Below are 27,794 nucleotides of genomic sequence, written 5' to 3'. Positions count from 1 at the left end.
TTGCAGGCTGCGGGGCCCCCTTGTTTTTTTACAAAGGTAGAATCAAACAACCATTTTGAGTTTCCGTCGCCATGCTGTGGTTCGTGTTTCACTGATGATATTTTGCACACAAATGTATCTTCTCGTCCATCTTCTTGTCCAAATTATTAATTATTTCATGTAATGTGTAAATGATGTCATTTTTTTTGTAAGTATAAACTGTGTGAGAATTTGGAAATGGATAATGAAAGTTTGGAAAAAGGTTTATAAAGAGCGTGAGGTATTATGAGGCCTAAACATGTATGAGAACAGACTTTACTTCACAGATTTTGATTAACCTTTGTGTTTTCTCCGGGTCAAAGTGACCCAAAATGCCCGAAAACGTATGTTTTTTTTGGTATCCCTTGTGTTGTTTCGGGTTATGTTGAGCGACCTCCAACACTGCATATGTGTTTATGGAAGCCAGGGAGGTTGTTTACCTTGACCCAGAGATAACACAAGGGATACCACAAACACATTTGTTCGGGTCACCTTGACCCTGAGATAATACGAGGAGTATCAGAATGAACGAGGGAACACTTTACTTTAAGTAAAAGGTGTTCACCTGCACGGCAGTCGGTCGAGCATCTTCGGCATCATCCGCAGCGTCCTCGGAGTCGGGACTGTCTTTCGTGCTGCTCTTCCTGCAGCAGCAGCACTTCAGGCAGTAACACAGAGCGATCGAGACGCCAAAAGCGATGACGACCCAACCATAAGACGGAATACTGGACAGATCTGAAAGTTGAAGGTCAGAAGATAGTGCCATGAATACTTGGTATCACGTCATTAAGATTCTTGCTTTGTTTCAAAACCGTATGCAATATCCGTTTTCCTTTCAACTACTGCAGACTAAATTTAGCATCAATCATCGTGTGTTGTACCACTATTCTCCTATTATTACAAAACATTCCCTTCAGTTTTTAGTCATTTTAATCAGTAAAGTTTTCACACTTTTATTGTGAGGGTTACTTTTTTTTAAATGCGTGAAGTAGAGACCAATTAATTTCTACATATTATAATGCATGTTAAGGCCTCTTTATATAATAATAAATGTTTTCTAATCCCAGTAAAATAACCTCTTTATAATCCCTCTTTTCACTCGTCATAAACCTTTACCATTATAAACGATTTCCACATTGTCTCTTAAAACATGAAATTATTATTATTATTATTGTAACTCTGACTCGTAGATTAGGTTAGGTTAGGTAGAACTTTATTGATCGCTCAGGAGGTCTTCTTCGGGAAAATGTTTTTTTCCAATTAGCCACAGCCATACAGCAATTATTCATAAAAATAAAATAAGAACAAGAACAAAGAGAAATTAAGAGAAGGAACAAGATGATACAATCTAAATCTAAAGATAAAGAACATAGATTACAGAAAAATAACAATACATGATGTTGTATGATGCAAGATAAGCGCCCATAAAGCTTTGCCGCCCAGCCAACCAACCACACCTTTCGATCACATTTGCCCTGCCAACATAGAATATAAATGGAGCATTGTAGCGAGCAATCAGCCGCCACTTCATAGAGAAGCATGTAGAAAGGCATCATGGGAGTTCACTGTTGTGTTGTTGGAAACATAAGCAAGGTGGGTGCGGAAATGAGTTCCTCCCACCAAGTTACAAATGGAAAAGAAAGAAAGCTCTCACCAACTACTTCCACGGTGACTTGTGAAGCCACGTCTCCATTGTTGTCCGTAAACGTGTAGACTCCTCTGCACGACTGATCCACGCCTTCTATGAATACCATGCACGGGCGACTGAATCGAGTCACTCTGCAGGTCTCAGGATAGTTGAGTCTGCCTCGATGAACAATTTCCACCCTTTCTTGCGAGTGTTGTGAGGTGAAGAAGACGTTACAATTTTTGGGTTCAAGATCAACGTGGAAATCCACGTAGTCGCCCACACTCGCATAGTATTCCTCCACTTTCGCTGAAATGAAAGATGCACCGGTGTCATGAACACGCCTGTTAAAAAGTGAAACATCACATGAAGACACTCACGGTCAACCACCAGGTACAACGACTGCAACCCAAAGTTGTCTTTGTCCCAAATGTTGTAGTAACCCGAGTCCCTCTGCGTCAATTGAGTCATTCTGAAGTAACTGCCGTCCAACTGGTGTCTGGGATCATTGTCGTTTGAGGGGTTCCCTGATCTCCACAGGGTCTTCCGGTAACCAGACAGGTCCATGAGAGTGATGGAGTGGGAGTTTCTTGGAAGCCTTATGTCAAAAGATTCTCCATAAAATATTATCTTATAGTCAGATGACCAGCCTGGAAATTAGAGCCAAAAAACAAAACAAAAATAAATTTCGGAGCAATTTTCTCAACGTTATACAAATATTAAGCACAATTGTTTTCGGAAAGGGGACAAAAGTGTGGAAGTACTGAGTACTTCAACCAAATGTTTCCTTAATTTGACGCAACCATCATATGAACAAACATTTTGAATAAAACTCTGAGAAAGAACAGATTACTCTGAAAATTATCCCAACCCTTAGTCGACATGAGAGTGAGCAGAAAATGAGTGAAGTTTGAATTTTGGTTGAACTGAAGGGCAGTTATTGATATTTTATTATGGAGAACAATATTTTAACCTCGGAGTATATTTCTTCAGAATAGGATTCGATCTCAGAATAAATATTATTTGTATACAATGTTTTGGTGCATATTGAAAACCCTTCGTTTAAGGATTTATTAAAAACATTAATAACTTTTTTTTTATATATACGATATTAACGGCAGAATATTTCCCAGAGTTCTTTGCACAAAGTGATAATGTGTATATATGGCCCTTATCCTCTTCCGTAGAATTCATGCAGGAGATTTTAAACCAAAATTCAAAGACCTGTTGACGAAGTTTTTAGCATATTATAATGGTATAAATATATTGTAGCTGTTAGCTTGACATGCTAGCGATGCTCGAACACTCACCCAGATCAAGGGCAGCAAACAGCACAAACACAAACAGCATCTTAGAAGGCGAGACGTATTTTTTTACTGAATGCAAATAATTCGAAAATCATTTAAAGTTTAATAATGTGACAGCCGAGGGAGCATTTCTATGAACGAATGATGGAAAAAGACGATCATTGCAGAGATGCGTTTCCGGTCAGGACACGCCCTCGTGCTTTGACGGCATGAATCGAGTGGTGAGTTCAAGGACAATACTTCAATTTCTTTATTTTGGTTTGGGATGTTTATTTTTTTGCATTTTAGGGACATTATTTCGAAGCAAGACAATACATATGTCACGATTATGTACTGAAAATAAATAATAATTTGGATTTCATTGTCATGCTTAAACAATAAGGCACAAAGAGACTGGCCTGAGTAATTGTAGTTTTTAGCTTTATATATTTCATTATTCTAAGCCTCGACTACTAAATTAATTTAAACACAATTTTAGCAATTAGCTAATGCTAGACCAGGAAGTAATTACCTACACTGTTGAGTTATGAAAATAAAATAATAAATAATTAAAAATGACATTAAACAGTCTTATATATGGCTCCTGAACTACTCTTATATAGTGACAATAACAGGACAGTGTCAGGAGATACATCTGTAGCTGACACAGAGCGACAAAAAGCTCATTTACGGACTATTTTTTTTCTAAACATCACCTCAAACGTCAGGAATGATGATGTTTTGTTTTTTTTAAAGGCTGACAGGATGTACACAACTGTGATACAACAGTACGTGTTAAAAAAAAAAATGACACAAAACATGACGAACGGCTACACATTCGCACACTTGGTGCGTGACTAATAAATATCAATCATTTCTTTGTACACATTAGGAAGAAACACACATTTTCTTTGTTCTGTTGTCATTACTAAAAGGCAAAAGTGCAGGTTTAGCCACTACTGAGAAAATAATTTAGGTTAGATAATAACTTAGTGGCTTGATAAACTGTAGAGAACACCTTCATGACCTGAGCGAGAGATCGTGACTGAGAAGCACTTTGAGTTGAGATATTTTCAAGTACACAAATACAATCAGTAGTAGGCAGTCAAGAAGATGAGCAGCAAACACAGAGAGAAAAAACAGTGAATTTCAGTGATTGTGTTGCTGATGTCAGGCTAGCTTCTCTTATTCAATTACTATGTAGCAACTATGTGTTAAAGTTGCGTCTTTATATATATATATATATACACACTGTACAAAGATAAATATTTAAATTCTCCCTTTAGTAAAGTTGGTCATGTCTAGTGTTAATGTTTTGACATGAACATCAAAGTACTTATAAAACATGCAACGTTAAACTGATCATATAGAATTCCTTTGACATTAAATTACAACTTGAATGAGTCATATTAATAAAAAGTATTTTTTTATTTTTTTATTTTAACTCGCAGTCTGCTTACGTTTTTAGTTTAATAATTAAAAGATTATTTTTGAGTTCTCAAAATCAAATGAATATTTTTTATCCTTGTTTTATCTCTATTTTACACCCATTATATTACATTTCTTTAATACAACTCTGAGGTAGCAGACTCATACAGGTTGATGGAGCGATATCAGTGTCGTTTGGCTTTGATAGTTGTAAAGGCATTTGACTGTAATCTTTAAACACACCACTAGAGGGCACTGTGGTTTATGTAACAGTTGTTTCTATTATCTTTATATAAGCGGTGTCGTGGCTCCACCAGTAAAAAGGCCTCCATGTTGAGGTGAACTATCCACCTCTTGACGTCTACAAATGGTTCTAGAGTTGAAGACCATGTTTCTCAGAGGAAGTTGAGTTTGTCCGAGGTGTAGACGTCCCCGCCGGTCACCTCCGAACTGAGCGGAGGACTGGCTGAGAACTTTGTGCCGGTGAAGTCGAACCGTGTCTCGGAGGCGGAGGAGAGCAGGTGACCAGATCCTTCTGGCTTCGGCATGGTTAAAGCCTGCAGGTAGAAAGATCAAAATCGGTTTAGATGAAAACCTCTGCCCACCGCTTGTCTATTTATGTGGCCCTCGTGATGGTCGAACTACAAATAAAAATATATATATAAAATGTAGAAATGTATATGACAATAACTCACAATATTATTTTCTACTTGGAAAAAAACATTATCCTTACTAGATCAAGTGTAAAATTACCTTTGTTTATGTCTTTCTTTTACTAATAACAGTCCCTTAAAATAAAATAGTTAACACCCTATTATGCATCTACTGTATATTTACTTTTGCACCTTTGACTTGTATGTGAAGAAAAGTCTTATAAAAGGACACATTTTATGTTTTATCTTGGACAAGTTAATGCGTTGTTTCTTCTATCGTGTGAAATGTTGCTCATATACGAGCTTGTTGACTTATTTAAAGAGAAAGATTTCCAATTCATTTTTGGATCTCTAATAATGATGAAAGTTTGTTTTGTGGCGTTGACGAATAGTTTTGTAACGTGTGTAAAAGTAGGAGTTGACGAAAGTGTTCATAAAGTGTGGATTACCGTATTTTCGCGCACATTCTATTTCTCAAAAATCAACAGTGTGCCTCAAGTCTGCTGAGCCTTATTGCAGGATTATGTTTGAATAATGGATGTGGTCTAGGGCCCAATTTATTGCCGGATTTCTTCTTTAGGGTTGATCGCTTCTGCTCATTCTGTGCGATTGCGGAGCGCGTTCAGTTCATAAAATACCAAAGAAGACAGATTAATATAAAGTCCTCTTCTCTTTGCCCCTTAACGTGCCTTACCGGGTGAATTTCTAATAGAAAATAGTGTTTTATTTTGGAAAAGCGCTTTACTTTTGTAACTCGTTTCCTGCCCGAATAATCTCGTCTACAGCGATGGCACTGTATCTCTAAAACTGAGAGGATTGAGTTACAATTATAACATAAATTCCCTGACAGAGTCAATGAGCCTTTATTTTTTACAACCTTTAGGATTTACACTGAATCTGTGATGCTGTCAAGTATAGTTAAGAGTGTTGGCAAAATAAATGCCCTCGACCTTGAGTTAATATGGTAGAAGAACATTGGAATTAGATTTTGTGTAATTAATCGTGATGAATCTGGGAAATCAGGCGATTAATTTTATTTTAATCTTTCCCCAGTCTTAGTTTATCGTATTAAGGCTATTTTTTTCTTTCTTTTGACTTATGATGTAAATAATTGACTGACCCTGTCCTAGATTCTCCTGATATTGTCTAAACAAATATCATGTGATTAAGCTGTAGAATCAAATAATGATCTGGTCGTACCTCCTCGTAAGACGGTAGATCGAAGACTGGAGCGTCGTGTATCTGTGAAGAAATTATATTTAATTCAGAGTATGAATGAAGAACCTGTACTTTTTGAAGAAGAACTAACCAATGGGACACTTGGGGCTACAGTAGGGGGCGCAGCAGAATAGGGCGACTCCTCAGTTTGTGTTGGTCCCAGTCGAACAGGCTCACTTTCATACTGGACGTCGCCCTTGTAGTGAAAAAGTTGATTATAACCAGCATTTTGAGTTTAGTCTTCCAGCAGATAAACTTCATAACAAACTCCCATGATGCCTTTCTATAAACTTCTCTATTTAGTAAAGCCTGATTGGTCGCTACAATATTGTATTTTAATTCTACGTTGCTCGACAATTTGTCATAATGTGTAAGTCATCGACAGCGGTCATGGGTCGGCTGGGCGGCAAAGCATAGTGGGAACTGTTCAGGTCACAGTTACGGAGAGGGTTGTTGAGAGGGATGGCACCTCGTAATGCAACGTTGAGTTTGCAACTTCAAATTCATGTTGTGTCCATTTACTCTAAAATACTAATTATTTAATTTTGTTTAAACTATGTCGTTTTTTTAAAAGTATAAACTGTGTGACAATGTGGAAAAGGTTAATGGAAGTTTGGGAAAGGTTTATAAAGAGCACAAGGAGGGTTCAACGCATTTTCTCTGTATTATAATAAAAATAGATGTTTACCTGCACGACAGTTGGTTCCACAGGATCCTCGGAGTCGGAACCGTCTTTACTGCTGCTCTTCCCGCTGCAGCAGCACCTCAGGCTGTAACACAGAGCGGAGGAGACGGAAAGGGCGAGGCCGACCCATCGAAGAGTCGATATAATGGGTTCAGACGGCTCTGAAAGTCGAAGGTCACAAGATACTACCATGAATACTTTAACTGCTGCAGACTACATTTAGCATAAAGCATCTTCTGTTGTTAATAGACTCAGGGACTCATTCGTTCCTCGTGCTATTGGTTTAATTCTGAGCTTGGGGGCAGGAGTGGAGCGAAAAGATGATTCTATTACATGTTAATCTTTGTATCCTTTTTATTTTGTAATTTTTTTTCTTTGTTCTGTGTGCTTTATACTTGGATTTTGTCATCTCTACCACAAAGTTCTGCGTTTATGTACCGTATTTTCCGCACTATAAGGCGCACTTAAGAGCCTTTAAATTTCTCAAAAAACGACATTGCGCCTTATAATCCGGCGCGCCTTATATATGAACATTACTTGGTGGGTGACTTGTTTACAAACACTTTCATGACTCTGTGCCGACTAAACCGACACGCCGTGGGTGGAATTGACGCACGTCACATCATGGCGGACGTCTATGGAGTAAGATTACTGCCACCGAGTGTTTCTTGGTTGTTGTATACTTCAAAACATTTTTTTTTGCGCAAAATCATTCCGCTGCACGCTAAACCAGTCATACACGTGCATTCAACATGTCATACACACGGGCGCTCTAGCTGTCATATACACGCTTAACTTCTCTGCTGCGCAGTCAGAACGCTTAATAAAGTTTGACTTTATCTGACTGTTTTGTTGACATTCCCTTTAGTGCAGATTCATCTAGTGGATGCATAACACAACCCCAGTCAAACATTTGACTGTATCTTTTATTCTATGTGCCTTTATAATCTGGTGCGCCCTATTTATGAAAACGGTTCTTGAATAGGCCATTCATTGAAGGTGCGCCTTATAATCTGGTGCGCCTAATAGTGCGGAAAATATGGTAAACATTTTAAATTGAAAAGAAAAAAAACCCTCACCAGTGACGTCCAATGTGACTTGTAAGCCGATCTCTCCGTCGTTGTCCGTCAAAGCGTAGACCCCGTTGCACGACTGATCCACATCTTCTATTAATAAATGACAAGGCCCACTGAATCTAGTCAGTCTGCAGGTCTGATGATAGTTGGGTCTGCCTCGATGAACGATTTCCACCCTTTCTTGTGAGTGTTGTGAGGTGAAGAAGATGTTACAATTTTTGGATTGAAGATCAACGCGGAAATCCACGTCGTCGCCCAGTTTCAATTGGTAGTCCTCCTCCTTCGCTGAAATGAAAGATGCACAGGTCTCAGTCTGAAACAGCAGATTAAGAAAATACTAACCTTCTACAATGATGTCTACCGAGGACAGCTTAACTTCATATCTGTCCCACACGTCATATTGACCAGAGTCTTTCTGCGTCAACTGATTCATCGCATAATAACTCCCGTCAAAAGAGTGTCTCGGATCTTTGATGACTGAGGAGTTCACTGATGTCCACAGGATCTTCTGGTCATCCGGCCGGTTCATGTAGGTGATAATGTGGGATCTTCTTGGAAGAATTATTTTGTAAGATTCTCCATAATGTAATCTCTCGTACCCATAAGACCCGCCTGGAAATGCAGGCAAAAATGGAGAAAGTCAGATTAAATTTAAGTGATCGTTCAACCATATGTCACCCGTTTTCTGCTCCCCCTCATCTTGACTAAGGGTAGAGAGAATATTTTCAGAATAATCCATGATTTTTTGGGAGTATGGGAAAGAAGTTAATGTCAATACAACAGTCGCGATCTGGCTTTTCTTCGTCAGTGTGTGGGTATTTGGATGTTTTAATTGTCCATCAGGGCACCTCAACTTTGGAACAGCTTGCCCGAGGAGATAAGACTAGCCGAGTCTGTGCCTTCTTTAAAAAACACACACTTTCTCAGACTGGCTTTTGTGTGAAGTCGCCTTTTAACCCTTCAAGGTTCATCAATTGGCTTTTACTCTCCTGTTTTCTGTGTTTTATTATTTTATTTAATAATATCTTCCTTGAACGTAGCTTTTATGTACTTTTAAACACTTTGTAACAATGGTTTAAAAAGTGTTATATAAATACAATTATTATTATTATTATTACAATACTATGGAGCACAAGAATATATTTTACCCTTCAAAATAGATTTCTGCAGAAGGAGATTCGATCTTAGAATATCTATTGTTGTAATACAATGTTTTTGTTGGTTCATTAAGAACATAAATAACGTTGATAACGGCAGAATATTTCCCAGAGTTCTTTGCACAGACTGATAATTTTGTGATATGGCCCTTATCCTCTTCCGTAGAATTACTGAAGGAGACATTTAAAGCCACATTTCAAGACCTGTTGACGAAGTTTTTAGCTTCACGATCATAGATATATATTGTAGCTGTTAGCTTGACATGCTAGCGATGCTCGAACACTCACCCAGATCAAGGGCAAACAGCAACAACGCAAACAGCATCTTAGAAGGCGAAACGTATTTTTTACTAGTGGAAACAATTAAAAAATATATTTAAAGTTCACTTAGTGACACTTAAGTGAGCCTTTTATAAACATGGATAAAGACTATCATTACTGAGCTCAGGTTCCTGTCAAGACACGCCCTCTAATTCTGACGCTATGACTGGGCGGTGAGTTCAGGGACAGTACGTAAAATCCACATGTCTGTATTTTGGTTTGTTTATTTTTGTATGTTGAACCAAGACGGTAATTATCTCACGAATATTTACTTAAAAAAATTGAATCCAAGCACAATTTTACACATTGTAACAAAGGAAATAATCACAGACACTGTTGATGTTAAAATGTTTTATTACAAAACAAACTGGTGTTAAACAAGTGGACAGTTGCAGAGTTTGAAGATATGTCATGTGATTTAATTTAAAAAAAAAAACTCAACATGAAAGGTTTGCCACTTATTGCATCTGATCTACCCTTGTATAGACGACAAAAACAGGAACGTTTCAGGAGACGAATCTGAAGATTTTCCAGCACAAAGTAAAAAAGAAACTCATTTAAAAACTGTAGCTTGTTCTAAACATCACCTCAAACATCGGGGATGATGAGATGGTTCTGTTGAAAGGTTGACACGAGAGAATGAAAGTAGAATCACTGCATCAAAGGTCCCCAACTGTTTCCTTTCAGCGAATAGGCAGAAACGCACCTTTTCTTTGTCCCGTTGTCGTTATTAAAACATAAAGTGCGACTACAGCAGCTACTAAGAACGAGAGGAAACGAGACATAAACGACTAACATTGAACGCGACTAACTAAGCAGTAGAGAACGCCTTCATGACCTGAGTTTTGTAACAGAGAAGCACTTTGAGTCGAGATATTTTCCAAGTACACAAATACAATCAAGAGTTCCAGAGAGAAAAACAAACGTGGAGTAACTTTTAGTGTGTCGCGGATGTCTGGGATGTTAGCTTCTTTTATTCCCCTCCTGCCTGGAGTGTGAAACGTTGTTAAAATAAAAATGTGAATAATTGATGAGTAAAAATCCATAATGGCATTTTAGTCAGTTATTATTAATGACATTAGTTTCACATTAAACTACATTTGCTGTCTACAATTTTTTTTTATTATTTAAAGATCATCATTCAATGATCACACAGTCCGTCTGGGACTGATGCAGAGATGGAACTCTTTAAATCATCTTTGATCCTCACAGAAACTTAAGGCTACACATATTTTGTAGTGATTCAGATTCCCTGACATGAACTTATATGGCGATCGGAAGACAAAGAGTGGTACCAGGACCACATTCCTTTTTCTTAAATGCTGACCAAGCCATGGTTCCTTCATTCATTCTTGTCCCTCAAAATGAAAATGGTTTCATCTGTATTTCTGCATCATCCTCCCAGGCCACGGTCAAACAACATAACCTGGCCCTTTAAATGAATGTGAATCTCTACGGGAGTGTCGAATAAAACATTGCTACAACAACAATTATGATACAAATATAAACAAGTCTGAGGTAGCACAATCTTGAGCGTCATAAAGGCATTTGACTGTAATCTTTGAACCCGCCACCAGAGAGCACTGTGGTTTATGTAACAGTTTTTTGCATCATGCTTGGGTGCGTTCAAGGACATCACGTAAATTCCACACGTCTGTATTTTGGTTTGTGACGTTTCATTTTGTGGATATTAGTTTGAGGCAGTAAACATGTCACGATTATGTACTTGACAACTCATAACGTTTAAATGTGATCATAATATGTAATAAAAGTAAAACCGCTGCAGAATTACAGATGTAACATTTTATTTAAAATAAATGGTATTTGAAATGTACATTACACGGTCCTTTTTTTTGTCTAAACATCACCTCAAACATCAGGGATGATGAGATGGTTCTGTTGAAAGATTGATACGAGAGAATGAAAGTAGAATCACTGCATCAAAGGTCCACAACTGTTGCGTTTCAGCGAATACACAAAAATGTTGATACATCAGTGTTGAAAAAAATGAACATACATGAAGAACCTGAGAATGAAAGCGTGGCACCGACAAGCGGCTGCACACTTAATGACTGACTTTTAAAATATCAAATCACGTTTTGTACACAAAAGGCAGAAACGCACCTTTTCTTTGTCCCGTTGTCGTTATTAAAACATAAAGTGCGACGACGGCAGCTACTGAGAATGAGAGGATACAGGACTTAGGCGATCGCTGTCATACTGTTTAGATGCGACTAACTAAGCAGCAGAGAACACCTTCATGACCTGAGTTTTGTAACCGAGAAGCACTTTTGAGTCGAGATATCTTCAAGTACACAAATACAATCAAGAGTTCCAGAGGCAAGTGTTTGAGCAGAAAACAAACACAGAGAGAAAAACAAACGTGGAGTCATTTTTTAAGCGATGTTAGCTTTTCTTATTCCCCTCCTGCCTGGAGTGTGAAACGTTTATCTTGCCAAGTCCAGAGGTGTCTTTGACTTGTTTTGTTTTTTATACATATTTTAAATTCATCCATTATTTTGTAGATCTATAAAGATGTCAGTGTTTAAAATGTCAACAATCACACAGAAACTTCTCATAAGAGTGACCGTGGAGATTTATAACTGTCTACGATGTGGTCATAAATGGTTCTAACGACAAAAAAAAAATATATATATATTTGTCGTGTTAAACCTTGTATGTTGTTAAAATAAAAATGAGAATATTGGAATTTTAGTCAGTTAGTATTAATGAAGTTAGTTTCACATTAAACTACAGATGCTGTCATGCTCTACGATGGGTTTAGACTTTCTACAAGTCCTTATAAAGTAATAAAAACATTTTTTTTCAATGTTCAATGATCACACAGTCCGAGTCTGGGACTGATGCAGAGATGAAACTCTTTAAATCATCCGTGATCCTCACAGAAACTTAAGGCAACAAATGTTTTGTAGTGATTCAGATTCCCTGACATTAAACATTGCTACAACAACTGACGAATAAAACATTGGTACAACAACAATTATGATACAAATGTATACAAGTCTGAGGTAGCACAGTCTCGAAGGCGTGGAGAGCGATACGAGCGTCATAAAGGCATTTGACTGCAATCTTTGAACCCGCCACCAGAGGGCACTGTGGTTTATGTAACAGTTTTTTGCATCATGTTTGTATATGGCTTTTAGGGATTTTAACCAGATTTAGAAAAAGATATGAGAGTTCTGTCGGTGGTTGGATTTGAGCATCACAGTTGTCCACCAGTAAAAAAGGCCTCCATGTTGAGGATAGTTCACCTCTTGTCGTCTACAAATGGTTCTAGAGTCGAAGGCCATGTTTCTCAGAGGAAGTTGAGTTTGTCCGAGGTGTAGACGTCACTGCCGGTCGCCTCCGAACTGAGCTGAGGATCGGCTGAGAAACTCATGCCGGTGAAGTTGAACTGTGGGTTGGCGGTTGACGGCATGGCCAGAGCCTGCAGGTACAAAAATAAAATATATTAGATGAAGGTTTATTTCAACATGTGCTGGACAAAGTATAGCAAACATGTTTGTGTACTTATGTGACTCATCAGGTGGAATTGAAACTTAAACTATTATTTTTTGAAGGAAGATAAAGAATCAAATATTCAACTGGTCGTACCTCCTCGTAGGACGGTAGATCGAAGGTTGGAGCGTCGTGTATCTGTGAAGAAATGAAGAATGAAGTGAGATTTAAATCAGAGTATTGATGAAGAACCTGCACTTGTTGAAGAAGAACTCACCAATGTGGCGCTTGGTGCGACAGTGGGGGGCTGAGGGGCCGCAGCAGGGTAGGGTAACTCCTCGGTTTCTCTTGGTACCAGTCGAACAGGCTCACTTTCATACTGGACGCCACCCTTGTATTGAAAGGTTGATTTTAACCACCATGTTATATACTTTGATGAAGAACTAACAGGTGTTCACCTGCATGCCAGTCAGTCCAGCTTCCTCCGCAGGATCCGCAGCTTCCTCAGAGTCAGAACTGTCCTTCTTTTTGCTCTTCTTGCAGCAGCAGCACTTCAGGCAGTAACACAGAGTGGAGCAGCAGGCAGAGGCGATGCCGACCCAACCATAAGTGGGCATTCCAGGTTCATCTTCATCTTCAGGTTCAGGCGAATCTGAAAGTCCAAGATTATAACATAATAGTTTGAATACTTGACTTTTATTCCTTAGGATTCTTGTTTTGTTTTAGTTTTTTTTTTTTTAAACTGATGAAGGCAAGATGGTCCAAAACAAAATGAAATTTTAAATGAAAGCATCTTGTGTTTCATCGAACATTAGACACTAGATTTTCTTCTTCAAGCACATCTCGTATTTTAATCATTATTTTCCAACTTACAACTAACTCTAACCCTTTGCATGACACTATGGCAGCTCATAAGGGTAACCATAGCAACAGGCTCCTCTCTATGCACTGCAAAACGGAACATCTTAAGAAATCCTTTGTTCCTTCTGCAATAAGGATCTCTCTCTCATGCATGACGAGCACTTATTACTTTTTGTTGGCAACTTTTGAATTATTAGTTCATGTCTTTTATATGTTTTGTATGTATTTATTTGATTGTTTTACATGTATTTATGGATGTTTGTTTAGATGGATGTGTTATTGCTGCTCGACAAGAGAATTTACATCCATAAAAAAAAAAGTTTAGTCCATTTATTCAAGGAAAATCTGCACACAAAATGATTCTTACTATGTCAACACCTTGGTTAACGCAATATGTAAACCACAAGATTGATCATTTATAATCGGTTAAAAAGAAAGAAACCCTCACCAGTGACGACCAGTTCGACTCGTAATGCTACGTCTCCGTTGATGTCTGTGAACTCGTAGGTTCCGCTGCACGAGAGCTCAGCACCTTCTATTGAGATCCTGCAGGGCTGGTACAATTCAATTTCTTTGCAGAACCAAAGATCCTGTAGCCTGCCCTGATAAACGATATCCACAATTTCTGGCGAGTAATCTGGGATGAAGTTGACGTTGCAATTCATGGCTTTAAAACCATACTGGAAGTCCAAGTGGTCGCCCACCATCAAATAATAGTGCTTCACATTTTCTGAAATGAAAGACGCATCAGTATCATGGGAGTTTAGAATGAAACATACGGCAAAGAAAAGACTCACCTCCAACAATGATTGACGTTGTGGACAACAAGAGTTGATTTTTGTCCAACAGGACATACTGACCCGAGTCCCTCTGTGTCAGTTGACGTAATGTATAGTACATCCCATTGAACGAGTGTCTGGGGTCTTTGACGGTCGCACGACTCTCGGACGTCCACAGGGTCTTCGGCGCGTCAACCCCGTTCTGGTAAGTGAGTTTTTGGCCTTTTCTCGGAAGCCTTATCTCGTGAGACTCTCCATAATGTAGTCCCAGAGTCCCAAAATCCGTGAATCCCGAAATCACCGTAACTGTAAACAATAGATAAGATATGAGATCACAGTCACTGATAAAGCGATCCATGTTATTTTAAATACCTTTTTTTAAAATTAAATCTGTTATCCGTTGCTAGCTAGCAGTGTTTGACATCACACGTTACGTTTCTTTTTAGATTTTTTTTTTTTTACGTTTTGTACGTGGTACAAAGTGTCTTCCAAACGTGCTGTTGAAGCTTCCTTCACTTATAAAAAAAACAAAAACCTTATAAATAGACGATCACATTTCCAGCGAGTGACGTAACCCCACCAGAATAACCCGGACCGAAATAGTACACATGCAGTGCACGGGGCTCCATTCTTGTACAACAACAGGTGGTTAAGGAACAAATATAATTTAACGGGAAAGGTTATTATTTTCATAGCTTTGATTATATAGTGAAGATGGAAACGATTTTTAAAATAATATTATAAATAATTAAACCAAAGACAAAAATGTCCAGTATTCACAGTGTAAACACAACGACATACTAAAGGAATTTGAAAAGTAAAAAAAAAAATCAAAAAAACAAATCAAGGACCAGTCTCCACCAGAATTGACCTCTGCTGACCCCTCATGAGTTTGAGACCCCTGCTTCAGCTTGACTTAGGTCAGTCTGTCAAACTGAGCCTGAGAAACATGGGTGTTGTATTCGACAAAGACTTGTCTTTTGTTCAACACTGCAGAAAACTGACCAGAAACTTTCCTTCAACTGAGAAAAATCTCTAAACTGAGGAAAATGTTGTCACAACATGATCTGGAGCTTGTAATCCATGCGTTTGTTTCTTCTCGCCTGGACTATTGTAACAGTTTATTTTCATGTCTTAACAAGAAGGATCTGTCTCGCCTGCAGTTGATACAGAACATTGCAGCAAGAATTCTGACCCGCTCTAGTAGTGGAACTTACATTTCTCCGATCCTTAAAACTCTTCACTGGCTTCCATTTTCTTTCAGGATCAACTTTAAAATTCTGGTTCTTACTTTCAGATCTATTCATGGTCAGACTCCTCCTTACATCAGTGATCTGATGCAGCCTTACACCCCAGCTCGGGCTCTGAGGTCTGTGGATCAGAATCTACTGATGGTTCCTCACACACGGTTCAGGACCAGAGGAGAGAAATCCTTCCAGACTGTTGCTCCTAAACTTTGAAAAGATCTTCCTCTCACTCTGTGTTTGATGATCTACTGACTCCTTTAAGAAAGATCTTAAGACACTTTTATTCGTGCAGGTTTTTCCTTGATTTTCTGAGACTCTTGTGTTTGGTTCTGTCTTGTTTTGGCCTTTTAAGTATTTATTTTATTAGGTATTGTTTTATAGTTTGAACGCTTTGTGACCTTGGTCTTGAAATTACTTACTTACTTACTGTACTTTAAATCACATTACGTTTACATTTTTATCAAAAACGATTCCAATTCACTACCTGTTGAAGACATTCTAGCATCACGACCATAGAACTCTATTGTAGCTGTTAGCTTGACATGCTAGCGCTGCTTCAACACTCACCCAGATCAAAGGCAGCGAACAGTAACATCACCGAAAGCATCTTCGAAGTCGAAACACAATTTTCCTCCGATTCCAAACGGTGTTTAAAGTCCACTTTAGAGAGTTAAGGGAGCATTTATTTCGTGAACAAAACCAGGATCTCTGCAGCGTTAGTTCTGTTTCCTGTCAGGACACGCCCTCGCGCTTCGGTGGCGTTCAAGGACATCACGTAAATTCCACACGTCTGTGTTTTGGTTTGTGACGTTTCATTTTGTGGATATTAGTTTGAGGCAGTAAACATGTCACGATTATGTACTTGACAACTCATAACGTTTAAACGTAAACTTAATATGTAATAAAAGTGGACATCAACAGCTGCAGAATTACAGATGTAACATTTTATTTAAAATAAATGGTATTTCAAATGTACATTACACAGTCCTTTTTTTTGTCAAACATCAGGGATGATGAGATGGTTCTGTTGCATCAAAGGTCCCCAACTGTTGCGTTTCAGCGAATACACAAAAATTGTGATACATCAGTGTAGAAAAACATGAACATGCATGAAGAACCTGAGAAGGAAGGCGTGGCAACGACAAACGTCTGCACACTTAATGAGTGACTTTTAAAATATCAAATCATGTTTTTGTACACAAAAGGCAGAAACGCACATTTTCTTTGTCCCGTTGTCGTTATTAAAACATAAAGTGCGACGACAGCAGCTACCGAGAATGAGAGGATACACGACTAACTAAGCAGCAGAGAACACCTTCATGACCTGAGATTTGTAACCGAGAAGCATTTTGAGTCGAGATATCTTCAAGTACACAAATACAATCAAGAGTTCCAGAGGCAAGTGTTTGAGCAGAAAACATAAACACACTGAGAAACACAAATGTGGGGTCATTTTTTAAAGTGATGTTAGCTTCTCTTATTCCCCTCCTGCCTGGAGTGTGAAATGTTTATCTTGTCAAATCCAGGGGTGTCTTTGACTTGTTTTTTTTTTTTAATACATATTTTAAATTCCTCCATTATTATGTCGATCTATAAAGATGTCAGTGTTAAAAATGTCAACAATCACACAGAAACTTCTAATAAGAGTGATCGTGGAGATTTATAACTGTCTACGATGTGGTCATAAATGGTCCTAATGACAAAAAAATATATATATATATATATATATTTGTAGTGTTAAACCATGTATGTTGTTAAAATAAAAAATAAAAATGAGAATAATTGATGAGTAAAAACCAATATTGGCATTTTAGTCAGTTAGTATTAATGAAATTAGTTTCACATTAAACTACATTTGCTGTCATGATCTACGATGGGTTTAGACTTTCTACAAGTCCTTTATAAAGTAATAAAAACATTTTTTTCAATGATCAAACAGTCCTAGTCTGTGACTGATGCCGAGATGAAAGGACTCTTTAAATCATCTGTGATCCTCACAGAAACTTAAGGCTACAAATGTTTGGTAGTGATTCAGATTCCCTGACATTGAGTCAGATTGGCGATCAGAGTGGTACCAGGACCACATTGCATGTTATTAAGTGCTGACCAAGCCATGGTTCCTTCATTCATTCTTGTCCCTAAATAACAACATAACCTGGCCCTTTAAATGAATGTGAATCTCTACGTTAGTGTTGAATAAAGCATTGCTACAACAACAATTATCATACAAATATAAACAAGTCTGAGGTAGCACAATCTTGAGCGTCATAAAGGCATTTGACTGTAATCTGTGAACCCGCCACCAGAGGCCACTGTTGTTTATGTAAAGTTTTTTGCATTATGTTTGTTTATGGCTTTTAGGGATTTTAACCCGATATAGAAAAAGATATGAAAGTTCTGTCGGTGGTTGGATTTGAGCATCACAGTTGTCCAACAGAAAAAGGGCCTCCATGTTGAGGATAGTTCACCTCTTGTCGTCTACAAATGGTTCTAGAGTCGAAGGCCATGTTTCTCAGAGGAAGTTGAGTTTGTCCGAGGTGTAGACGTCACTGCCGGTCGCCTCCGAACTGAGCGGAGGATCGGCTGAGAAACTCATGCCGGTGAAGTTGAAGCGTGGGTCGGCGGTCGACGGCATGTCCAGAGCCTGCAGGTACAAAAATAAAATCAGCGATAATAGATGAAGGTTTATTTCAACAAGTGCTGGACAATGTATGGCAAACATGTTTGTGTATTTATGTGTCTCTTATCAAGGCAAATTGAAACTTAATTTTTTTTTTTTTAATTAAGATAAAGAATCAAATATTCAACTGGTCGTACCTTCTCGTAGGACGGTAGATCGAAGGTTGGAGCGTCGTGTATCTGTGAAGAAATGAAGAATAAAGTGAGATTTTAATCAGAGTATTGATGAAGAACCTGCACTTGTTGAAGAAGAACTCACCAATGGGGTGCTTGGTGCGACAGTGGGGGGCTGAGGGGCCGCAGCAGGGTAGGGTAACTCCTCGGTTTCTCTTGGTACCAGTCGAGCAGGCTCACTTACAAACTGGACGCCACCCTTGTATTGAAAGGTTGATTTTAACCACCATGTTATATACTTTGATGAAGAACTAACGGGTGTTCACCTGCACGCCAGTCAGTTCAGCTTCCTCCGCAGGATCCGCAGCTTCCTCAGAGTCAGAACTGTCCTTCTTTTTGCTCTTCTTGCAGCAGCAGCACTTCAGGCAGTAACACAGAGTGGAGCAGCAGGCAGAGGCGATGCCGACCCAACCATAAGTGGGCATTCCAGGTTCATCTTCATCTTCATCTTCATCTTCATATTCAGGTTCAGAAGACTCTGAAAGTCCAAGATTATAACATAATAGCTTGAATACTTGATTTTAAATCCTTAGGATTCTCATTTTGTTTTAGCATTTTTTTTTAACTGATGAAGGAAAGATGGTCAAAAATGAAATTTTTAAATGTAGCATGAAAGCATCTTGTGTTTCATCGAACATTAGACACCAGCTTTTCTTCTTCAAGCACATACAAAGAGAAAATTCTCGTACTTTAATCATCATTTTCCAGCTTAAAACTGACTCGTATAGTAACCCTCGCCACCCTTTGCATGACACTATGGCAGCTCAGAAGAGCAACAGGCTCCTCTCCACGCACTGCAGAACGGAACGTCTTAAGAAATCCTTTGTTCCTTCTGCAATAAGGATCTCTCTCTCATGCTTGACGAGCACTTTTTAATTTTTGTTGGCAACTTTTGAATTATTAGTTCATGTATTTTATATGTTTTATATGTATTTATTTGATTGTTTTTACATGTATTTATGGATGTTTGTTTAGATGGATGTGTTATTGCTGCTTGACAAGACAATTTCCATCCATCCATCTATAAAAAAACAGTTTAGTCCATTTATTGAAGGTAAGTCTGCACACAAAATTATTCTTAGAATATCAAAACCTTAGTTAAGGCAATATGAGAGGAGTAAACCACAAGATCATTTTTAATCGTTTCTTATAGCGGTTAAAAAGAAAGAAACCCTCACCAGAGACGTCCAGTTCGACTCGTAATGCTACGTCTCCGTTGCTTTCTTTGAACTCGTAGGTTCCGCTGCACGAGGGATCAGCACCTTCTATTGAGATCCTGCAGGGCTGGTACAATTGGATTTCTTTGCAGAACTGAGGTTCGTTTAGTCTGCCCCCATAAACGATATACACTCTTCCAGGCGAGTGTTTTGAGATGAAGTCGACGATGCAATTCTTGGGTTCAAAACCATACTCGAAGACCAAGTGGTCGCCCACCATCAAATCATAGTTCTTCTCATTTGCTGAAATGAAAGACGCATCAGTATCATGGGAGTTTAATGGGAGGAAGAAAAAAAAGACTCACCTTCAACAACGATTGACGTTGTGGACAACGAGATGTTATTTTTGTCCCACAGGACATACTGACCCGAGTCCCTCTGTCTCAGTTGACGTAATGTATAGTACATCCCATCGGACAAGTGTCTGGGGTCTTTGACGGTCGTGCGACTCTCGGACGTCCACAGGGTCTTCGGCGCGTCAACCACGTTCTGGTAAGTGAGTTTTAGGCCTTTTCTCGGAAGCCTTATCTTGTGAGACTCTCCATAATGTAATCTCAGAGTCCCAAAATCCGTGAGTCCCGAAATCACCGTAACTGTAAACAATAGATAAGATATGAGATCACAGTCACTGATAAAGCGATTCATGTTATTTTAAATACCTTTTTTTTTTAATTAAATCTGTTATCCGTTGCTAGCTAGCAGTGTTTGACATCAAACGTTACGTTTCTTTTTAGATTTTTTTTTTTTTACGTTTTGTACGTGGTACAAAGTGTCTTCCAAACGTGCTGTTGAAGCTTCCTTCACTTATAAAAAAAACAAAAACCTTATAAATAGACGATCACATTTCCAGCGAGTGACGTAACCCCACCAGAATAACCCGGACCGAAATAGTACACATGCAGTGCACGGGGCTCCATTCTTGTACAACAACAGGTGGTTAAGGAACAAATATAATTTAACGGGAAAGGTTATTATTTTCATAGCTTTGATTATATAGTGAAGATGGAAACGATTTTTAAAATAATATTATAAATAATTAAACCAAAGACAAAAATGTCCAGTATTCACAGTGTAAACACAACGACATACTAAAGGAATTTGAAAAGTAAAAAAAAAAATCAAAAAAACAAATCAAGGACCAGTCTCCACCAGAATTGACCTCTGCTGACCCCTCATGAGTTTGAGACCCCTGCTTCAGCTTGACTTAGGTCAGTCTGTCAAACTGAGCCTGAGAAACATGGGTGTTGTATTCGACAAAGACTTGTCTTTTGTTCAACACTGCAGAAAACTGACCAGAAACTTTCCTTCAACTGAGAAAAATCTCTAAACTGAGGAAAATGTTGTCACAACATGATCTGGAGCTTGTAATCCATGCGTTTGTTTCTTCTCGCCTGGACTATTGTAACAGTTTATTTTCATGTCTTAACAAGAAGGATCTGTCTCGCCTGCAGTTGATACAGAACATTGCAGCAAGAATTCTGACCCGCTCTAGTAGTGGAACTTACATTTCTCCGATCCTTAAAACTCTTCACTGGCTTCCATTTTCTTTCAGGATCAACTTTAAAATTCTGGTTCTTACTTTCAGATCTATTCATGGTCAGACTCCTCCTTACATCAGTGATCTGATGCAGCCTTACACCCCAGCTCGGGCTCTGAGGTCTGTGGATCAGAATCTACTGATGGTTCCTCACACACGGTTCAGGACCAGAGGAGAGAAATCCTTCCAGACTGTTGCTCCTAAACTTTGAAAAGATCTTCCTCTCACTCTGTGTTTGATGATCTACTGACTCCTTTAAGAAACATCTTAAGACACTTTTATTCGTGCAGGTTTTTCCTTGATTTTCTGAGACTCTTGTGTTTGGTTCTGTCTTGTTTTGGCCTTTTAAGTATTTATTTTATTAGGTATTGTTTTATAGTTTGAACGCTTTGTGACCTTGGTCTTGAATTTACTTACTTACTTACTGTACTTTAAATCACATTACGTTTACATTTTTATCAAAAACGATTCCAATTCACTACCTGTTGAAGACATTCTAGCATCACGACCATAGAACTCTATTGTAGCTGTTAGCTTGACATGCTAGCGCTGCTTCAACACTCACCCAGATCAAAGGCAGCGAACAGTAACATCACCGAAAGCATCTTCGAAGTCGAAACGCAAATTTTCTTACTAATCCAAACGGTGTTTAAAGTCCACTTTAGAGAGTTAAGGGAGCATTTATTTCGTGAACAAAACCAGGATCTCTGCAGCGTTAGCTCTGTTTCCTGTCAGGACACGCCCTCACGCTTGGGTGCGTTCAAGGACATCACGTAAATTCCACACGTCTGTATTTTGGTTTGTGACGTTTCATTTTGTGGATATTAGTTTGAGGCAGTAAACATGTCACGATTATGTACTTGACAACTCATAACGTTTAAATGTGATCATAATATGTAATAAAAGTAAAACCGCTGCAGAATTACAGATGTAACATTTTATTTAAAATAAATGGTATTTGAAATGTACATTACACGGTCCTTTTTTTTGTCTAAACATCACCTCAAACATCAGGGATGATGAGATGGTTCTGTTGAAAGATTGACACGAGAGAATGAAAGTAGAATCACTGCATCAAAGGTCCACAACTGTTGCGTTTCAGCGAATACACAAAAATGTTGATACATCAGTGTTGAAAAAAATGAACATACATGAAGAACCTGAGAATGAAAGCTTGGCACCGACAAGCGGCTGCACACTTAATGACTGACTTTTAAAATATCAAATCACGTTTTGTACACAAAAGGCAGAAACGCACCTTTTCTTTGTCCCGTTGTCGTTATTAAAACATAAAGTGCGACGACGGCAGCTACTGAGAATGAGAGGATACAGGACTTAGGCGATCGCTGTCATACTGTTTAGATGCGACTAACTAAGCAGCAGAGAACACCTTCATGACCTGAGTTTTGTAACCGAGAAGCACTTTTGAGTCGAGATATCTTCAAGTACACAAATACAATCAAGAATTCCAGAGGCAAGTGTTTGAGCAGAAAACAAACACGTAGAGAAAAACAAACGTGGAGTCATTTTTTAAGCGATGTTAGCTTTTCTTATTCCCCTCCTGCCTGGAGTGTGAAACGTTTATCTTGCCAAGTCCAGAGATGTCTTTGACTTGTTTTGTTTTTTATACATATTTTAAATTCATCCATTATTTTGTAGATCTATAAAGATGTCAGTGTTTAAAATGTCAACAATCACACAGAAACTTCTCATAAGAGTGACCGTGGAGATTTATAACTGTCTACGATGTGGTCATAAATGGTTCTAACGACAAAAAATATATATATATATATTTGTCGTGTTAAACCTTGTATGTTGTTAAAATAAAAATGAGAATAATTGACAAGTTAAAAAATAATATTGGAATTTTAGTCAGTTAGTATTAATGAAGTTAGTTTCACATTAAACTACAGATGCTGTCATGCTCTACGATGGGTTTAGACTTTCTACAAGTCCTTATAAAGTAATAAAAACATTTTTTTTCAATGTTCAATGATCACACAGTCCGAGTCTGGGACTGATGCAGAGATGAAACTCTTTAAATCATCCCTGATCCTCACAGAAACTTAAGGCAACAAATGTTTTGTAGTGATTCAGATTCCCTGACATTAAACATTGCTACAACAACTGACGAATAAAACATTGGTACAACAACAATTATGATACAAATGTATACAAGTCTGAGGTAGCACAGTCTTGAAGGCGTGGAGAGCGATACGAGCGTCATAAAGGCATTTGACTGCAATCTTTGAACCCGCCACCAGAGGGCACTGTGGTTTATGTAACAGTTTTTTGCATCATGTTTGTATATGGCTTTTAGGGATTTTAACCAGATTTAGAAAAAGATATGAGAGTTCTGTCGGTGGTTGGATTTGAGCATCACAGTTGTCCACCAGTAAAAAAGGCCTCCATGTTGAGGATAGTTCACCTCTTGTCGTCTACAAATGGTTCTAGAGTCGAAGGCCATGTTTCTCAGAGGAAGTTGAGTTTGTCCGAGGTGTAGACGTCACTGCCGGTCGCCTCCGAACTGAGCGGAGGATCGGCTGAGAAACTCATGCCGGTGAAGTTGAAGCGTGGGTCGGCGGTCGACGGCATGTCCAGAGCCTGCAGGTACAAAAATAAAATATATTAGATGAAGGTTTATTTCAACATGTGCTGGACAAAGTATAGCAAACATGTTTGTGTACTTATGTGACTCATCAGGTGGAATTGAAACTTAAATTATTATTTTTTAAGGAAGATAAAGAATCAAATATTCAACTGGTCGTACCTCCTCGTAGGACGGTAGATCGAAGGTTGGAGCGTCGTGTATCTGTGAAGAAATGAAGAATGAAGTGAGATTTAAATCGGAGTATTGATGAAGAACCTGCACTTGTTGAAGAAGAACTCACCAATGGGGCGCTTGGTGCGACAGTGGGGGGCTGAGGGGCCGCAGCAGGGTAGGGTAACTCCTCGGTTTCTCTTGATATCAGTCGAGCAGGCTCACTTTCATACTGGACGCCACCCTTGTATTGAAAGGTTGATTTTAACCACCATGTTATATACTTTGATGAAGAACTAACAGGTGTTCACCTGCATGCCAGTCAGTTCAGCTTCCTCCGCAGGATCCGCAGCTTCCTCAGAGTCAGAACTGTCCTTCTTTTTGCTCTTCTTGCAGCAGCAGCACTTCAGGCAGTAACACAGAGTGGAGCAGCAGGCAGAGGCGATGCCGACCCAACCATAAGTGGGCATTCCAGGTTCATCTTCATCTTCAGGTTCAGGCGGCTCTGAAAGTCCAAGGTCGTAACATAATAGCTTGAATACTTGATTTTAGATCCTTAGGATTCTTGTTTTGTTTTAGTTTTTTTTTTTTTTAAACTGATGAAGGCAAGATGGTCCAAAACAAAATTAAATTTTAAATGAAAGCATCTTGTGTTTAACTGAACATTAGACACTAGATTTTCTTCTTCAAGCACATCTCGTATTTTAATCATTATTTTCCAGCTTACAACTGACTCTAACCCTCGCCACACTTTGCATGACACTACGGCAGCTCATAAGGGTAACCACAGCAACAGGCTCCTCTCCACGCACTGCAAAACGGAACATCTTAAGAAATCCTTTGTTCCTTCTGCAATAAGAATCTCTCTCTCATGCATGACGAGCACTTATTACTTTTTGTTGGCAACTTTTGAATTATTAGTTCATGTCTTTTATATGTTTTGTATGTATTTATTTGATTGTTTTAACATGTATTTATGGATGTTTGTTTAGATGGATGTGTTATTGCTGCTCGACAAGAGAATTTCCATCCATCCATCTATAAAAAAAAAAAGAAGTTTACTCCGTTAAATGAAGGAAAGTCTGCACACAAAATGATTCTTACTATGTCAACACCTTGGTTAACGCAATATGAGAGGAGTAAACCACAAGATCATTTATAATCGTTTCTTATAGCGGTTAAAAAGAAAGAAACCCTCACCAGTGACGTCCAGTTCGACTTGTAATGCTACGTCTCCGTTGCTGTCTGTGAACTCGTAGGTTCCGCTGCACGAGGGATCAGCTCCTTCTATTGAGATCCTGCAGGGCTGGTACAATTGGATTTCTTTGCAGAACCGAGGATCTTTTAGCCTGCCTTCATAAACGATATCCACGCTTCCAGGCGAGTATTTTGAGATGAAGTTGACGTTACAATTCATGGGTTTAAAACCATACTGGAAGTCCAAGTGGTCGCCCACCATCAAATCATAGTTCTTCTCATTTGCTGAAATGAAAGACGCATCAGTATCATGGGAGTTTAGAATGAAACATACGGCAAAGAAAAGACTCACCTCCAACAATGATTGACGTTGTGGACAACAAGAGTTGATTTTTGTCCAACAGGACATACTCACCCGAGTCCTTTTGTGTCAGTTGACGTAATGTATAGTACATCCCATTGAACGAGTGTCTGGGGTCTTTGACGGTCGCACGACTCTCGGACGTCCACAGGGTCTTCGGCGCGTCAACCCCGTTCTGGTAAGTGAGTTTTTGGCCTTTTCTCGGAAGCCTTATCTCGTGAGACTCTCCATAATGTAATCTCAGAGTCCCAAAATCCGTGAATCCCGAAATCACCGTAACTGTAAACAATAGATAAGATATGAGATCACAGGCACTGATAAAGCGATTCATGTTATTTTAAATACCTTTTTTTAAAATTAAATCTGTTATCCGTTGCTAGCTAGCAGTGTTTGACATCACACCTTACGTTTCTTTTTAGATTTTTTTTTTTTTACGTTTTGTACGTGGTACAAAGTGTCTTCCAAACGTGCTGTTGAAGCTTCCTTCACTTATAAAAAAAAAACAAAAACCTCATAAATAGACGATCACATTTCCAGCGAGTGACGTAACCCCACCAGAATAACCCGGACCGAAATAGGACACATGCAGTGCACGGGGCTCCATTCTTGTACAACAACAGGTGGTTAAGGAACAAATATAATTTAACGGGAAAGGTTATTATTTTCATAGCTTTGATTATATAGTGAAGATGGAAACAATTTTTAAAATAATATTATAAATAATTAAACCAAAGTGTCCAGTATTCACAGTGTAAACACAACGACATACTAAAGGAATTTGAAAAGTAAAAAACAAATCAAAAAAACAAATCAAGGACCAGTCTCCACCAGAATTGACCTCTGCTGACCCCTCATGAGTTTGAGACCCCTGCTTCAGCTTGACTTAGGTCAGTCTGTCAAACTGAGCCTGAGAAACCTGGGTGTTGTATTCGACAAAGACTTGTCTCTTGTTCAACACTGCATAAAACTGACCAGAAACTTTCCTTCAACTGAGAAAAATCTCTAAACTGAGGAAAATGTTGTCACAACATGATCTGGAGCTTGTAATCCATGCGTTTGTTTCTTCTCGTCTGGACTATTGTAACAGTTTGTTTTCATGTCTAAACAAGAAGGATCTGTCTCGCCTGCAGTTGATACAGAATATTGCAGCAAGAATTCTGACCCGCTCTAGTAGAAGAACTCACATTTCTCTGATCCTTAAATCTCTTCACTGGCTTCCATTTTCTTTCAGGATCAACTTTAAAATTCTGGTTCTTACTTTCAGATCTATTCATGGTCAGACTCCTCCTTACATCACTGATCTGATCCAGCCTTACACCCAAGCTCGGGCTCTGAGGTCCGTGGATCAGAATCTACTGATGGTTCCTGAACACGGTTCAGGACCAGAGGAGAGAAATCCTTCCAGACTGTTGCTCCTAAGCTTTTGAAAGATCTTCCTCTCACTCTGTGTTTGATGATCTATTGACTCCTTTAAGAAACATCTCAAGACACTTTTATTCGTGCAGGTTTTTCCATGATTTTCTGAGACTCTTGTGTTTGTCTTATGTGTCTTGACCTTTTAAGTATATATTTTATTAGGTATTGTTTGAAAGTTTAAGCGCTTTGTGACCCTGATCTGGAAATGACTTACTTACTGTACTTTAAATCACATTACGTTTAATTTTTTTTTTAATCAAAAACGATTCCAATTCAATACCTGTTGAAGACATTCTAGCATCACGACCATAGAACTCTATTGTAGCTGTTAGCTTGACATGCTAGCGCTGCTTCAACACTCACCCAGATCAAAGGCAGCGAACAGTAACATCACCGAAAGCATCTTCGAAGTCGAAACACAATTTCCCTCCGATTCCAAACGGTGTTTAAAGTCCACTTTAGAGAGTTAAGGGAGCATTTATTTCGTAAACAAAACCAGGATCTCTGCAGCGTTAGTTCTGTTTCCTGTCAGGACACGCCCTCGCGCTTCGGTGGCGTTCAAGGACATCACGTAAATTCCACACGTCTGTGTTTTGGTTTGTGACGTTTCATTTTGTTGATATTAGTTTGAGGCAGT

The 27,794-nt window shown here is 38.7% G+C and overlaps 4 protein-coding genes across 4 annotated transcripts; all 4 read right to left on the bottom strand.

Annotated features, from left to right (window-relative positions):
- Positions 1-1,698: 1,698 nt before the first annotated feature.
- LOC148072003 (uncharacterized) lies at positions 1,699-9,602 on the bottom strand. The gene is made up of 9 exons (XM_087799328.1): positions 9,437-9,602; positions 8,334-8,603; positions 7,995-8,276; positions 6,919-7,076; positions 6,322-6,426; positions 6,213-6,254; positions 2,956-4,916; positions 2,026-2,295; positions 1,699-1,954 (listed from the first exon to the last, which is right to left on the bottom strand). Exons 1-7 carry the CDS (start codon positions 9,471-9,473, stop codon positions 4,755-4,757), a joined length of 1,056 nt encoding a protein of 351 aa, XP_087655454.1. The 5' UTR covers positions 9,474-9,602; the 3' UTR covers positions 1,699-1,954; positions 2,026-2,295; positions 2,956-4,754.
- Positions 9,603-11,263: 1,661 nt separating this feature from the next.
- LOC148072002 (uncharacterized) lies at positions 11,264-16,553 on the bottom strand. The gene is made up of 7 exons (XM_087798562.1): positions 16,383-16,553; positions 14,587-14,874; positions 14,238-14,519; positions 13,387-13,580; positions 13,206-13,319; positions 13,085-13,126; positions 11,264-12,917 (listed from the first exon to the last, which is right to left on the bottom strand). The coding sequence occupies exons 1-7, from the start codon at positions 16,420-16,422 to the stop codon at positions 12,786-12,788; spliced, it is 1,092 nt and encodes a 363-aa protein (XP_087654688.1). The 5' UTR covers positions 16,423-16,553; the 3' UTR covers positions 11,264-12,785.
- A 184-nt stretch (positions 16,554-16,737) lies between these two features.
- Positions 16,738-22,150, bottom strand: LOC148072001 (uncharacterized). Its single transcript, XM_087799593.1, has 7 exons — positions 21,988-22,150; positions 20,191-20,478; positions 19,847-20,128; positions 18,935-19,146; positions 18,754-18,867; positions 18,633-18,674; positions 16,738-18,459 (listed from the first exon to the last, which is right to left on the bottom strand). Exons 1-7 carry the CDS (start codon positions 22,025-22,027, stop codon positions 18,328-18,330), a joined length of 1,110 nt encoding a protein of 369 aa, XP_087655719.1. The 5' UTR covers positions 22,028-22,150; the 3' UTR covers positions 16,738-18,327.
- Positions 22,151-22,350: 200 nt separating this feature from the next.
- LOC148072000 (uncharacterized) lies at positions 22,351-27,691 on the bottom strand. The gene is made up of 7 exons (XM_087798561.1): positions 27,521-27,691; positions 25,733-26,020; positions 25,384-25,665; positions 24,495-24,688; positions 24,314-24,427; positions 24,193-24,234; positions 22,351-24,026 (listed from the first exon to the last, which is right to left on the bottom strand). The coding sequence occupies exons 1-7, from the start codon at positions 27,558-27,560 to the stop codon at positions 23,895-23,897; spliced, it is 1,092 nt and encodes a 363-aa protein (XP_087654687.1). The 5' UTR covers positions 27,561-27,691; the 3' UTR covers positions 22,351-23,894.
- Positions 27,692-27,794: the final 103 nt, after the last annotated feature.

The sequence above is a fragment of the Callionymus lyra genome, chromosome 9 (genome assembly GCF_982586985.1).
Source record: "Callionymus lyra chromosome 9, fCalLyr1.hap1.1, whole genome shotgun sequence".
NCBI classification, from domain to species: Eukaryota; Metazoa; Chordata; class Actinopteri; order Syngnathiformes; family Callionymidae; genus Callionymus; species Callionymus lyra.
The sequence above is the reverse complement of the archived record's forward strand: the minus strand, read 5'-3'. Positions and strand labels throughout refer to the sequence as shown.